The sequence below is a fragment of the Micromys minutus genome, assembly GCF_963924665.1.
Source record: "Micromys minutus genome assembly, chromosome: 5".
In the NCBI taxonomy this organism is placed as follows: domain Eukaryota; kingdom Metazoa; phylum Chordata; class Mammalia; order Rodentia; family Muridae; genus Micromys; species Micromys minutus.
The window spans coordinates 3,587,491-3,599,706 of NC_137974.1; the positions used below are offsets into that span (position 1 = coordinate 3,587,491).

A 12,216-nucleotide genomic window follows, 5' to 3' on the forward strand; every position below is an offset into this window, starting at 1 on the left:
GGAAATTGGACCAAACAAACTTTGGCCAGTCATATTCATCATCTTATAGAACTGAAAAACAAACATTCTTGCCTCTGCTACTGCAGCTCTGTAGATTTCTTCCCGGACGGGCCCTGCTATTTTTTTCTTCTTGGCTTTTCTAATAATTTTACAGCCTTACAGAAAAAGAGTTCCTGCTTTTTTTATTCTCCCTCCCCAGTTTTTTTTTTTTTTTTTTTTTGTCCTCTTTGAATACATTTCACAGACAGCCGTCTTCCAAAATAACAACATCAATTAATTTTAACTTGAAAAGAAATCGCGTTCACCCTCGTCTGGCCTGGCTATTGGTGTGCAGTGTGTGGAAGAGGCTGTGCTGGCCCTGATAAGGCCCACAGGCAAAGAGGCTGCAGCGGGAGACTAAGCCCTAACACACTCAGACACTGCTGTTTCCTGAAGCAGCCCTGGTCCAGGTGAGGCGACTTGACCCATACATCTCCCGAGTGAAGAGAAACCAGCCGGGCCACAACACTGCGGTCAGGACAGAAGCACCTTCGGGTCTATGCCCGGCTGCGGGAAGAGGATCTTTGTGGTTTGTTCTGTGTTTGGATAAACAACTGTCTTCAGGAAATGCACTCCTTCTCTGACCTTCCTCACCATAATTCCCTCCTCTTTTGCAGAGACCAATGATCTCCGAGGGGACCCTCCGCGCAGCCGTCAGAGCACCCCCGTACCCCAGGGCACTTGCAGCTCGATGGTAGATGCAGCTGGATTTGAGAGCCTTGCCCAGTGTCCTCAGGAGCTTCGTCAGATGATGGCTGCAGGTAAATACCGGTGGCCAGTGAAAGACACAAGCAAGATTTTTTGCATTTATACCAGGAAAGCTTGCTCAGCTATGAAAATCCATGTTGAATTGGGGGCCAGAGCCTAGGGAAAAGAGGGGACTATGAAACTCAAGGGGAAAAAATAAAGTAAGATTTAACACTTTTTTGCTGTTTTCTGATTTTATTTACTGATTTTTATTACCCAGTATTTATAAAAAAAAAAAAAAAAGTATTCTTAAAAAGAGACCCTGAATCTAAAAAAGAGCAAGGAGGGGTTTATGGGAAGGGTTAGAGGGAGAAAAGAGAAGGGGGAAAAAATACAATCTTAAAAAAACAAAAGAAATAATAAGAAAGGAGTATTCTTAAGAAGTCATTTTAAATAGATACATTTTGTTTAAGCTTGGTTCTGAACCTTCCTAATTCTGTGACCCTTTAATATAGTTCCTCGGATTGTGGCAATCCCCAAACATAAAATTATTTTTGTTGCTTTATAAATATAATTTTGCTACTATTATGAACCATAATCTGTGTTCTCTGATGGTCTTAGGCAACCCTTATGTGAGGGTCATTCAGCCCCCCCACAGGGATCACGGCCCACAGGTTGAGAACCACTGTTTTCTTGTTTAGAAGGGATGCCGGGCCCAACATAATCCTCAGAAACAGACACATCACCCATCTTGTTTTGCTAGGGACTTAACATTGCCTTGTTCTGGGTCCTCTCTCTTAGCAAGCATCACCTCACATGGAGAAGGAAAGTGAGCTTGGCTTTTTTCCAGAGGTGTCTCTTTAATGGCCTGCTGCAAACAATACAGATTCCATGTCATTACGTTTCTTTCTAGAAAGTTCCTCTGAAGCACTTCTTCGTGCTTTCGTCTCTAAGCTTTTACTTCTGGAGAAATTATTGGTGTAGGATAGATTACAGTGCTCTCTTTAAAAATGTCTTAGCAATGTGCTGAACAAACCCCCGTGTCTTTAGGAACGTGATTTTCTTCAGAGTGCAGAGCCTTGCCTGTCAACGCTAAGCTGAGTTTGTTTCTCCCGCAGCAGCTGATGGTTTGGGGAGCATAGCCCTCGACACCACCCAGCTCAACATGTCTGTCACCGATCCCACAGCCTGGGCCACAGCTATGAATAACCTGGGCATGGTGCCGGTGGGGTTGCCTGGACAGCAGCTCGTGTCTGGTAAGCTTTCTCCCGCTTTCAAAGATGCTTTGCAAGACTGCCAAACACTGTGGGTGACAGGTGTTCTGTGGTAATCTCTCTCCATGCCGGTGTTGAATACGGCCTTTGGGTTTTGACCTGGCCGTGGCTGGCTGGCAGCATGAGAGACCGTTTTCTTCTGCTCTCTGTTGTTGCAAACACAGCAACCCTGACCTGCCCCTCACCGCTCTTGATACGTAGCACATCTTTCCCAGGGCCTTGCAGTGATGGTTGCAGTTTCAAATTAGTAGATGGGATGGCTGGCACCTGCTTTCCAGTTTGTGAAACGTAGTCTTGGACATCTCCTTTGTCATCGGTCCGAAGTCGCTCCCGTGTGCTTGTGGTTTTGCTCATGTCACAAACACGGAAGTTGGAGATGACTGTTGGAGGTCACTCTTCAGCCTTAGCGTGACATGTGTAGGAAACTCAGCTCAACTGACACTAGATTCAGACCCCCTCGCCTGTCACACTTTGAAATATTAGTTCAGAACAGCCGATAGGAGGTGTATTTAGAAATATCACAAAGTCAGAGGTCACTTCACTACTTAATTTCTCTGTGTTTATTGGGGGTTTTATGTGTGCTCTATGAATTAGGCTTTGAAAAATAAATTTATATGTATATGCGTATATAAATATATATCCATGCATATATAAATATTAATACACACACTTGTAAGTATCAACAAAGATTTCTGATTTTCTCCATATATTGAAGTAGAAAAACGTGACTGGTAATAGGAAGGAAGCCGTATGCAGGATCAGGTGCAGTAGTGGGTGGTAAGGATGGAATGTGGCCTCAGTGGCTGAAGATGAGTGTCGTCTGTGAAGACGATGAGACTCACGTCTCCCCAGTCACTCAGCAAATACTCACGGAGGCTCTGCTGCGTGCACACACTCCGCAGTCAGCAGATGGGCTGCTTCCCATCCTCTCGGGGATGTGCTTTGGTGGGAAGACCACTGGCAGCTATACTGCAAGATGCATTTAAACAGCAGAATAATTGTCTGTGTCCGCCAAGTCCGGACATGGTGAATGGGATGTCCTAGACGAGAATGGGGTGTTGTTGGAATGTTGAGTTTTGTCCACAGTGCTAAGCTCCATCTGCCCTTCATACTTTCCTTTCTTCCTCTGTTCCTCTGTTCCTTACTCTCTTTTTTCTTATCCATGCCTCCGTCTCTCCCTCCCCTTTTTGTCAATGATGTTCATGAAAAACATGAATTAGCTGTATTAAGATATATATATAGGCATGTTTACATGTTTAAAAGTTATTTATGTGTGTCAGCAATTTGCCTGCACATAACTCTGTGAACTACACGTATGCCCAGGGCTCATGGAGCCCAGAAGAAGACATTGGATCTCCTGGAATTGGAGTCATAAACAGTTGTGAACCAATTTGTGAGCTCTGAATGGCCCCCAGGTCCTCTGAAAGGGGAGCCAATGTTTCTAACCACCAAGCCAGTTCTCCAACCCCATGGTTCCTTTTTACCATAGCAAGAAGGAGCCTGAGAGGAGGTGGGAGTTAGGGAAACCGAGGCAAGAAGAAATAAAAGGAAAGACAGACGAAACTTTAGCAGTTCACATGGTGCACACCTAAAATTCCAGCATAGGGCAGCAGAGGAAGAATGGTCATGATTTTTAGCCAGCGTGGCCACTTGACTAGTGAAATCACAGCTTTGCAAATGCCAACGGCTTAATATAATGGGCATGCTCTCCCGTATAGGTGGTGTGCACGCACGGGGGGCACTGCCGGTCAGTTGCTAAGGAGTTTGCCCAGGCCCTTTTCTCAGAAGCTCATCCAGACAGACCCTTCCCTTTGCTAACATTTGGGCTACAATTTGGATTTCCCCCACTTACCTTTTCCCAACTCCCTAATTGCAATATTCAGACAGCAGAAATTACTTCCTGCTCATCTCCCATTTCTCTCAGAAAACGTGTGACTTCCAGAGTAAGCCCAACCTTCAATAATTCATTATTTTTCCTCACAATTTCGAGTCTTCTGACATTTTAACCATGACCAATTTATGATTTTCCTAGCAACCTACCATGAAAAGAATTACAGCCCGACTTGTTATAGAAGATTTATCATACCTGCCCCGAATTGCATTCTCTCTCTCCTGCATTAGCCAGACTGCTTAAGCAGGTTTTGAGCCTTTTCTTGCCTCTCCCTGGCTCTTGCTCACCTCTGCAGCCTAACTAGGAGCCGCACTGGGCTGTATTGTCAGAAGTGGCTAGCTGCAGGTATTGACTGAGCACCAGGTCCGGTTCTGTTGAGACCGCCTGGTATTTGTGCATTCTCCTTCTGTCATTTTTTTTCCTGTGCAAATATTTTAGTCGTTGTGAATCCGGAATATTCTCTTAGGTTCTTTTCTGTGAACGAACTACCGTCAGCTATTTCTCATCGTTCTGAGAGTTCTAACCATCTCTGCTTTCTGTGTTGTTCTGACTGTGTTCCTTTTAGAGAACGCAGTTTCCACGGTGTAAAGGCATCCTGAACTTTTCCTGCCACACGATCTACCGTAACACTGAAATGTGGCAGCTTATACAAAACACGTATCTGTATGTAGAATAAATGTTGGTCTTTTATCCCGTTTTTTCCTTTTTAAAATTTTGACAGTTCTCTACATCTACTAATGAGCTTCAGTCATTTTCACCCCACAGTTCCCTTCCTCTGAAACCCCTAAGGTTTTCAGCACTGAAGAAAATGACCTTTTCTCCCCCAGTAACCAGGAGTTACTCGGGGGGCGGGGGGTCATGACACCCCCCATGTGACAACCATTGGCGTCCCCTGCTGGCAACTGCTGCTGCAGCAGGCTCATGAGTCCAAGGTTTGGGCTCTCACTTGAGGGATGAAAGGATATCCCACTTAGGTCTGGCCACTCCTCCATGGCCTATTCTAGGCATTTGAGGTAGGTAAGAGATTGTTTAACTGTGCCACTCACTACAGCAAATTTCTGTGATGAAAACCAAGAACAGCCCCACGTTAAAGATATAAACCTGAGCATTTGAAAGGTACGTTGATAGCCCATAGAATCAGCTAACCTGGGCAGAGACTGAACAATCAGGGAGCCTTTATGGGTCTAGCCTAGACCTTCTATTATGGTTGTGTTATAGTGACCCTAACAGTGGGAGGCTGTTATGACCCTTTTGCCTGCCTCTGGGAACCTTTTCCCCTACATGGTTGCCTCACCCAGCCTTAATATAAAGGGATGTGCCTAGTCTTGTTGAAATTTAATAAGCCACGCATGGCTGTGATCTTTGAGTCAGCCCTCTTCTGAAGAGAAGCAGAGGAAGAATAGATCTGGGTAGAGAGGAAATAGTGAGGAGGGGATGGGAAGATGTGAGGGAAACAAAGCTATAGTCAGGATGTAGAATATGAGACAAGAATAAAAAGGAAATGTTAAAGACATTTTCTAAAAGTCAGTTTAAGGGAACTTGAGATTTGCCTCAGCAGTGAAGAGCACTGTTCTTAGGACTGGTTCTGGTCCCTGCACCCATATGGTGGCTCACAACCATCTGTAACTTCAGTTCTGGGGGATTTGGCTACTTCTTCTGGTTTTGGTGGGCACCAGGCATGCATAAAATACACATATATGCATGTAGGCAAAACATTCACATATATAAAAATCAAATACTAAAAATACAAATTCAAAAAGCTGTTATGTCATGATCACCTAGCAAAATAATAGTGTCATTGTCACCATTAGGGCCTACGACCTCCTGCTCCAGGTCTACAGAACCCCAGATCAGTTCACTCCTTTAGTTTTTGCTTTGAAAAATATAAAAATATTACTGTGAGTATTTTAAAGCCCAATTAGGACTTTCATCTATTAAAATTATTTTGCTTGGTTGGTTCTTATATGTATAACTAGTAGGTCAAAAAAAGACAACATTTCAATGTTTCTTATGATACACTAGGTAATTAATTTTCATAATATTCAGTTATATTTAATTTACTAATTTTATTTGCAAATATCACATGCTATTCCTTCACTTTCTATTTTCTCAACATATGAATTCTGTAAGAAAATTCCCATGAAAGTCTGTTCACTGAGACTTGGTCACCAGAGTCTGGCTTTACAGAGAGGTGGCGGAGCCTCCAGGAGATGGGCTATGGCCTTAGACGGCGGATTAGACTCCAAGCCCCGCCCATTCTTCTCTCTGCACAACACAGCTTTGCTCTGACTCGCCTTCGCACCATGACTTTCTGCTTTAGCAAAAATGAACCTTTTCTCCCTTTCAGCTGATTTTCCTGAGGCATTTGTTTGGTCAGAGTGGCAGAAAGCTGGCAAACACACCTTGCTTTTACCCCCTTTGCATTTATTTACATTTTCCCTTTATTAACAGGTTGTTCATTCTGAACTTATTTTACCAAATGTGGTCATGGGTCACTTTTAGTTGGTATATCTTAGCTTCCTTTTTAAATTCTATTGTAAAGAATCTGACTTTATGCTTCCTAAAATATTAATCTAGCCTGTTCTTTTTTCTTCCTAGTGTTAGTTCCTTTAAGAAACATGCTCTTTATGAACTCTTTTATTTCGCTAACACTTTATTTCTAAGGGTAGAATAGTTTGCATACTCTGGAGTTGAAATATTTCTTTCCAGTGTCACACTCTCATTGGCTCTCCTGTCTTTTCTCAGAAATCAGATCTGTGTAAATGTTTCCCAGCGTTTAAAGTATCTATTGCATATTAGTTATCTATTTTCCACCTAGCACCAAACTGGTCAATTCATGCAGCTCTATAATTTGTTTATGGGAAGCTCTGTCATCTCTTTTTCCTACAGTTCATGTTCAGGTCTCTTTGTTCCTTCTCAGCAGGGCCACGGGACCACAAGACTCTCGTGGTCCACACTGACCACCTCAGGAGCTCTTCAGTGTAACTATAGAAAGCTAGAAGCCTGCTTTAATGTTTCAAAAGGGACTTAAAGATTATTTAGTGTAGCATCCCTTCTGAGAAATCCTCTTGGCAATATCTCTGACAGGATTATGGAGAGGATCCGTTTATGAGCACTTGGCTTGCTCCCAAAGTTTCTGATATTTCTAAATGACCAAGTACTCTTCCTGTCTTTGTTAAAATTAAACTGACACTAAATCCTGTTGCTAGGTGCTTCCTCGGTTTATTGAGAGATTAAAAATTATCAGCAAAGCGAAGTGCACCTTTTTTATATCCTTTGATTTTATCAGATTTCCCAAGAAATCACACTACGCTCTACCATCATGTTGAACCTTTCTGGGGTGCTGCTTCCACAAATCCAGATTCAGTCCCTGCTTTCAGGAACGCCCACTCACCTGCGGGTGATGTTCTGCTTGAGATCATTACAAAGGTATTTGTTTTATCTTGTCCAAAATGCAGTGTTACATTGTTAGGCATCCACCCTACATCCTCTGCTGCAGGAGGACTCTGCTTCCCTCCAGGTCAGGTCTCCTGTTTGTTTTATCCCATAATTGTTGTAAAGGTTTGTGGGTTTTAGTTGGTTTGTTTTGCTGTCAATGTTCAGTGAATTGTTGTAGAGCCAAGCTTTCTCAATGGTCTGCTGGAATACTGATGCCCACATCTAATCACAAGGTAGGGCGGATGGGGCATTAGGATACAGATGGTTAAACACAGGCAAATGCCGTCTTTGTGGATTCTCCCCATGTCTTTACTGTGTTAGCTCACAATGTGCTGTTGTTCGCAGTGTGTAGGATTCTCAGACTGAATCTAACCTCTGGGAAATAACCAGCAGTATTTCCTGAGCCGTCACGTGCAGCCATCTGCACCAGGCGTTTCCTGTCAGCCAAGGAAACCCTTTCCTAGTGCTTCCATATTTCTTGCCTACATGTCACTCACTAGACCCAGTCTGTGACCACGGTAGTGTGTGTTGTACCTGAACGGTGTCACTATCCACTCCTGCCTTTCCTAACAACTGTTCAAGGCTCTCCTGAAAGCTGTTCTTAGTCTTCTGTGATACACATGGTTGCTCTATAAGAGAGGCCATCTCTGTTGTCACAAACCAGAATCTGGTTGTCAAATCCTGAGCTCTGACCATCTGTGCAGCCATTCACTTCTCAATTGTCCAAGTCTCTCCGCCCTTCTCTCTTTGGATTTTGTAAAATTTATTCTTTGAAACTTTAATACATGCACAACATAGATCTTGATCATGTCCCCCCGCCCCTGATTTCCTATCATGCCTTCTCCCTCGCAACGTCATGTCCTTCTTAATAATTTTAATGTTTTCATTGATTAATAATTTCATATTGCATATATTACGTTTGATTAAAGTTTACTCAAAGTGTATTCCCAGTTCTCTTCTTCCAATTTCTGCTCCCACTATTCTCTTCCAATTTCAGGCATTCTTTTATAAAACACACGTGTCTACTCATGTACATCAGTACAGCTCTGTATTTAATCACGAGTAGCCTCTGAGGAGCCACATCCTTATAAAGATTGACTCTCTCTCTCAGCAGTTATTAATTACCATTAATTCTTCAGCTAGGGGTAGGATTCATGACCACATCCCTCCTCTGTGCTGGGTTTTTATTTTATTGATTTACCATTGGGGGTGTGGGGGTCTGGCTTGAGCTTGCACAGATCTTGTTCCAGTTGTCACGTTGCTGTGACATCATGTGAGCAACTGCCCATCATGTCCAGGGAACAGTTTCTTCAGCCATCGACAGCCTCTGGCTCTTTCCATTTTTATTTCCATGATGATCCCAGGGCTTTGGAAGGAGAGAGTGCAATATTGATGTTTATTTAGAGATGAGCACTCCAAGATCTTTTATTTTTTGTGTTCTGACCAGTCATAGATCTCTGAATTAATCAACACCTACTAAAGAAGAAACTTCTATGATGATGGTTGACAGATGTGCTATTTCTTGGGTGTAATGATTAGTCATTAGAGGTCAGTTTAATACTGCATACATTTAGTCAAGTTATAGCAGTAATTGCTCCCTAAGCCACAGGTTCTGGGCACCATTTATGGTGACAGTCATGTCTTTTATTTTGAGGAACTGGCTTAAACCCAACCCAATGGGGTTAATGCAATTCAACTGACCTTTAATCCAAGGGGTTAGTTACTCCCATAACACTTACATCGCTATGACACTAGTGAGCATATTTTATTATGCCTGCCATTACTATGGCTTTATAGATTGGTAAGACTGGTGAGTGTCTTTCTTTCCTGGTAGCGTACCTAGCACCTCAGAACACAATAAAAGCGAGCCATTTAGAATGAAGCTTCCAGGTCAATGTCAAGTTACTCCATGTTCTATGACTCAAGAATATGATGGCTTCAGCAATAAAGTCATATTGTTAGATTCTAGAGGGTTGTGGGACCTGGTGTCAGGAGTCCCACACAGCTCTTTGGCTGGGAAAAAGGCAGCCTCTGCCATCTCTACCACTGGGTCTGGCTGGTGTGCACGAAGTCGGGTTTGAATGTGTGAGATCAGCGGGGCGTGTGAACTCAGGCCTGAGTCCTTGAGGCCGATGCTCAGCAGGGCGTGTGAGATTGGTACTCAGTGGGACATGTGAACTCTGGCCTGAGCCCGTGAGACTAGCGCTCTGCTGCTGGTTTTGGAAGGATACGGCGGAACACCACTGCTACTGGGCTCAACATGCAAGAAACTTCCGGAGAGAAAATCTCTTCCCAATAGGAGGTGTTATCAGCTCCCTAAAACAAAGGAACTTGGGCAGAGGAATGATTTCTACACATGTCTCGCTTTACTTTCCTGCCCAGCTTCCGTATAAATACAGTTTTGAAAAGGTTCTGAGTCTAACAACCAGATTCCTATTGGCTTGATCTTAGGGCTTGCAAAGGCTTTGTCTACATATTTGGGGGCGGTTCTGCTTCTGCCTGGAGCTTATGTGCAGTCACGTCTGACATGCAAGGGAGGGACTTAGGGGATGTCTGATCTGGCTAGGGTCCAAGTCATATCCTGCGGAGGCAGGACTTGGGGTGTAATCAATGCCCTGAGGGGTTGTGCACTGCTTATGGCAGTGTGAAGATCCTGGTTCTCGAGGGTTTGGGAAGCTTCCTACCATCTCATTTACTACTCCTGAGGCTTCAACTGGTCTCAACCAAGATTAACGGTTCATAATACGGCCTACCTGCCTCACAGAGAGTAATCAAAAGCAATTGTATATTCTGTAATCTTTGGTTTGAGGGAGTCTCTGGATCCCAGTGACCAACATTCCAAAACAAGTAACCCATTTTTGTTATTGGATAGCCTTAGGTATCTAGAGGCATTGCCCCTGTGATGGGGTAATTCCCATTTAAACTCTAAGTGGATCATCCTCACTGGGGATTACCTCAAAAGCAGGAAAAACTTTTTTATACCTTGAATAGCTGTTAATACTCTTTCTAACCCTGTGTTCACTTTATATGCTCCTAGCTCCCCATCCTTGCAAACTCCTGCCACTCTGAAAGTTTTACTCCCTGACTCACAGGAAGGCTAACACGGATGCAGTTTCCTCGCTGCCTTCTTCATTATCCATTTCCCTACCCTACGGTTTTCATTCATTCTCTACTTCCTCAGACTTCTTTTTTTAATAATTCCCTTCTTGGGTTGTTTAATCCTCCAAGGAACACCTTTTATCCTCTTTAATGCGCCCAGATATGAAGAGGCATTTGCTAAATCCTTTCATCTCCTCAAGCATCACCCCTCTAACGGGGATTTACTGAGCCAGATGTTACGCTGAACGCTGGGATTACAAGACACAGACCTCACCAGCATGTAGAGAGTCGACAGAGAGATGGGAATAAGTAAATAAACAAATACAAACCAACAGGGTGAGGGGAGATGCGTTTAGTAGCCAAGGATGCCATAGGGTGACACCCCAGAGCGGCAGGCATGGCAGTGTGGCCCACAGAGGTAGCCACTGTCCTTCTGCAAATGTGGAACAATGTGGCAAGTTGTCAACAGGGGTTAGATACACGGCTGTAACAGCTACACAGACAGACAACAAGCAAGCAGTGTAACAGCTACACAGGCAGACAACAACCAAGCAGTATAACAGCTACACAGGCAGACAACAACCAAGCAGTGTAACAGCTACACAGGCAGACAACAACCAAGCAGTGTAACAGCTACACAGGCAGACAACAACCAAGCAGTGTAACAGCTACACAGGCAGACAACAACCAAGCAGTGTAACAGCTACACAGGCAGACAACAACCAAGCAGTGATGGTCATCACCCTCGAGAGACATTTATTATGATGACTGAAACATTAGGAAGTCAGCTGAGTCCATGGGGAACATAAGGAGCGTGAAGAATAACTATGAATCCTGGGACTGTAGCCTTGGGAATCGATCAGATGGAGGAGAAGGCAAGAAGAAATGACGGGGAAAGACAGATGGCTATTTCCCCTTTGCTGTGACAAGTCTGGGGAGCTCTTTGGATGGACATGCGGTGAGCACAATGTCTAGTTTCTGGGCCCTCAGCTCAAGTAGGGTAGAAACATGGAGAAGTATCTTTGGCAACCATGACACATGATGACGGCCTTGCCTATCATGGGGACGTTAATGCTGTGAAATTGGGGGAATCCTTTTCCTGTGTATGCAGTTGTCACTCTGACCTCTAACCCCAACACCTCCCTTTGTTATTCCTCCTGTGACCTGCCGGATTCTGTACACTGCTGGGTTCCAAGGTTTGAAATTAAAGGTGGGGGGGCCTCTGGGAACCTTGCCACGCTCTACCTCCTGCACCCAGGCTCTCATTTAATAAAACGATGCTCCCAGCAGCCCTCTTCCCCTCAGACTTCTCATGCGGTGATGGTGATACCCAGGCATGATGCAGGGCAAGTCAGAAGTGTGGTGTGCAGGGGTAGAACTCTCAGAGCTGGTGCTTCAACTGCTGTTTCCACTTTCTAACTAATTCGAACATTTCTGATTATCCAGCTTCAGAAACCAGACAGGCCCTCAGCCTCTGGCTCGGGGTTTGTGTGCCCGTCTCCTCCCGCTCTGCACTGTTACTTCATTGTTCCCTCCGGGACACTAGGACAGTGTGCCGGAAGAGTTATTCATGGACCCCGGTACTGCCAGAGGCTCAAAATACATATTGTGGTATACACTACACTACAGAGAAGCAGGAGTTTCCATGACAAGTGATATGCTTACATTTCTGAAGCAGATGCTGTCACTACTTGGAATGAGAATTGTCCTCCCCAGGTTCAGGTATTTTAGCACTAGGTGACCAGTTGGTGGTCTGTTTGGGGAGATTACGAATGATGCAGCTTCACT

The 12,216-nt window shown here is 44.2% G+C and overlaps 1 protein-coding gene across 1 annotated transcript in view; it reads left to right on the forward strand.

The window, feature by feature from the left end:
* Positions 1 to 12,216, forward strand: part of ENOX1 (ecto-NOX disulfide-thiol exchanger 1) — a gene marked incomplete at its 3' end in the record, with an annotated part of 494,647 nt that overhangs the window by 287,934 nt on the left and 194,497 nt on the right. The window contains 2 exon segments of the mRNA XM_080917124.1: positions 657 to 800; positions 1,845 to 1,982. Coding sequence (XP_080773250.1) covers positions 731 to 800; positions 1,845 to 1,982 — 208 coding nt within the window. The 5' untranslated portion in view covers positions 657 to 730.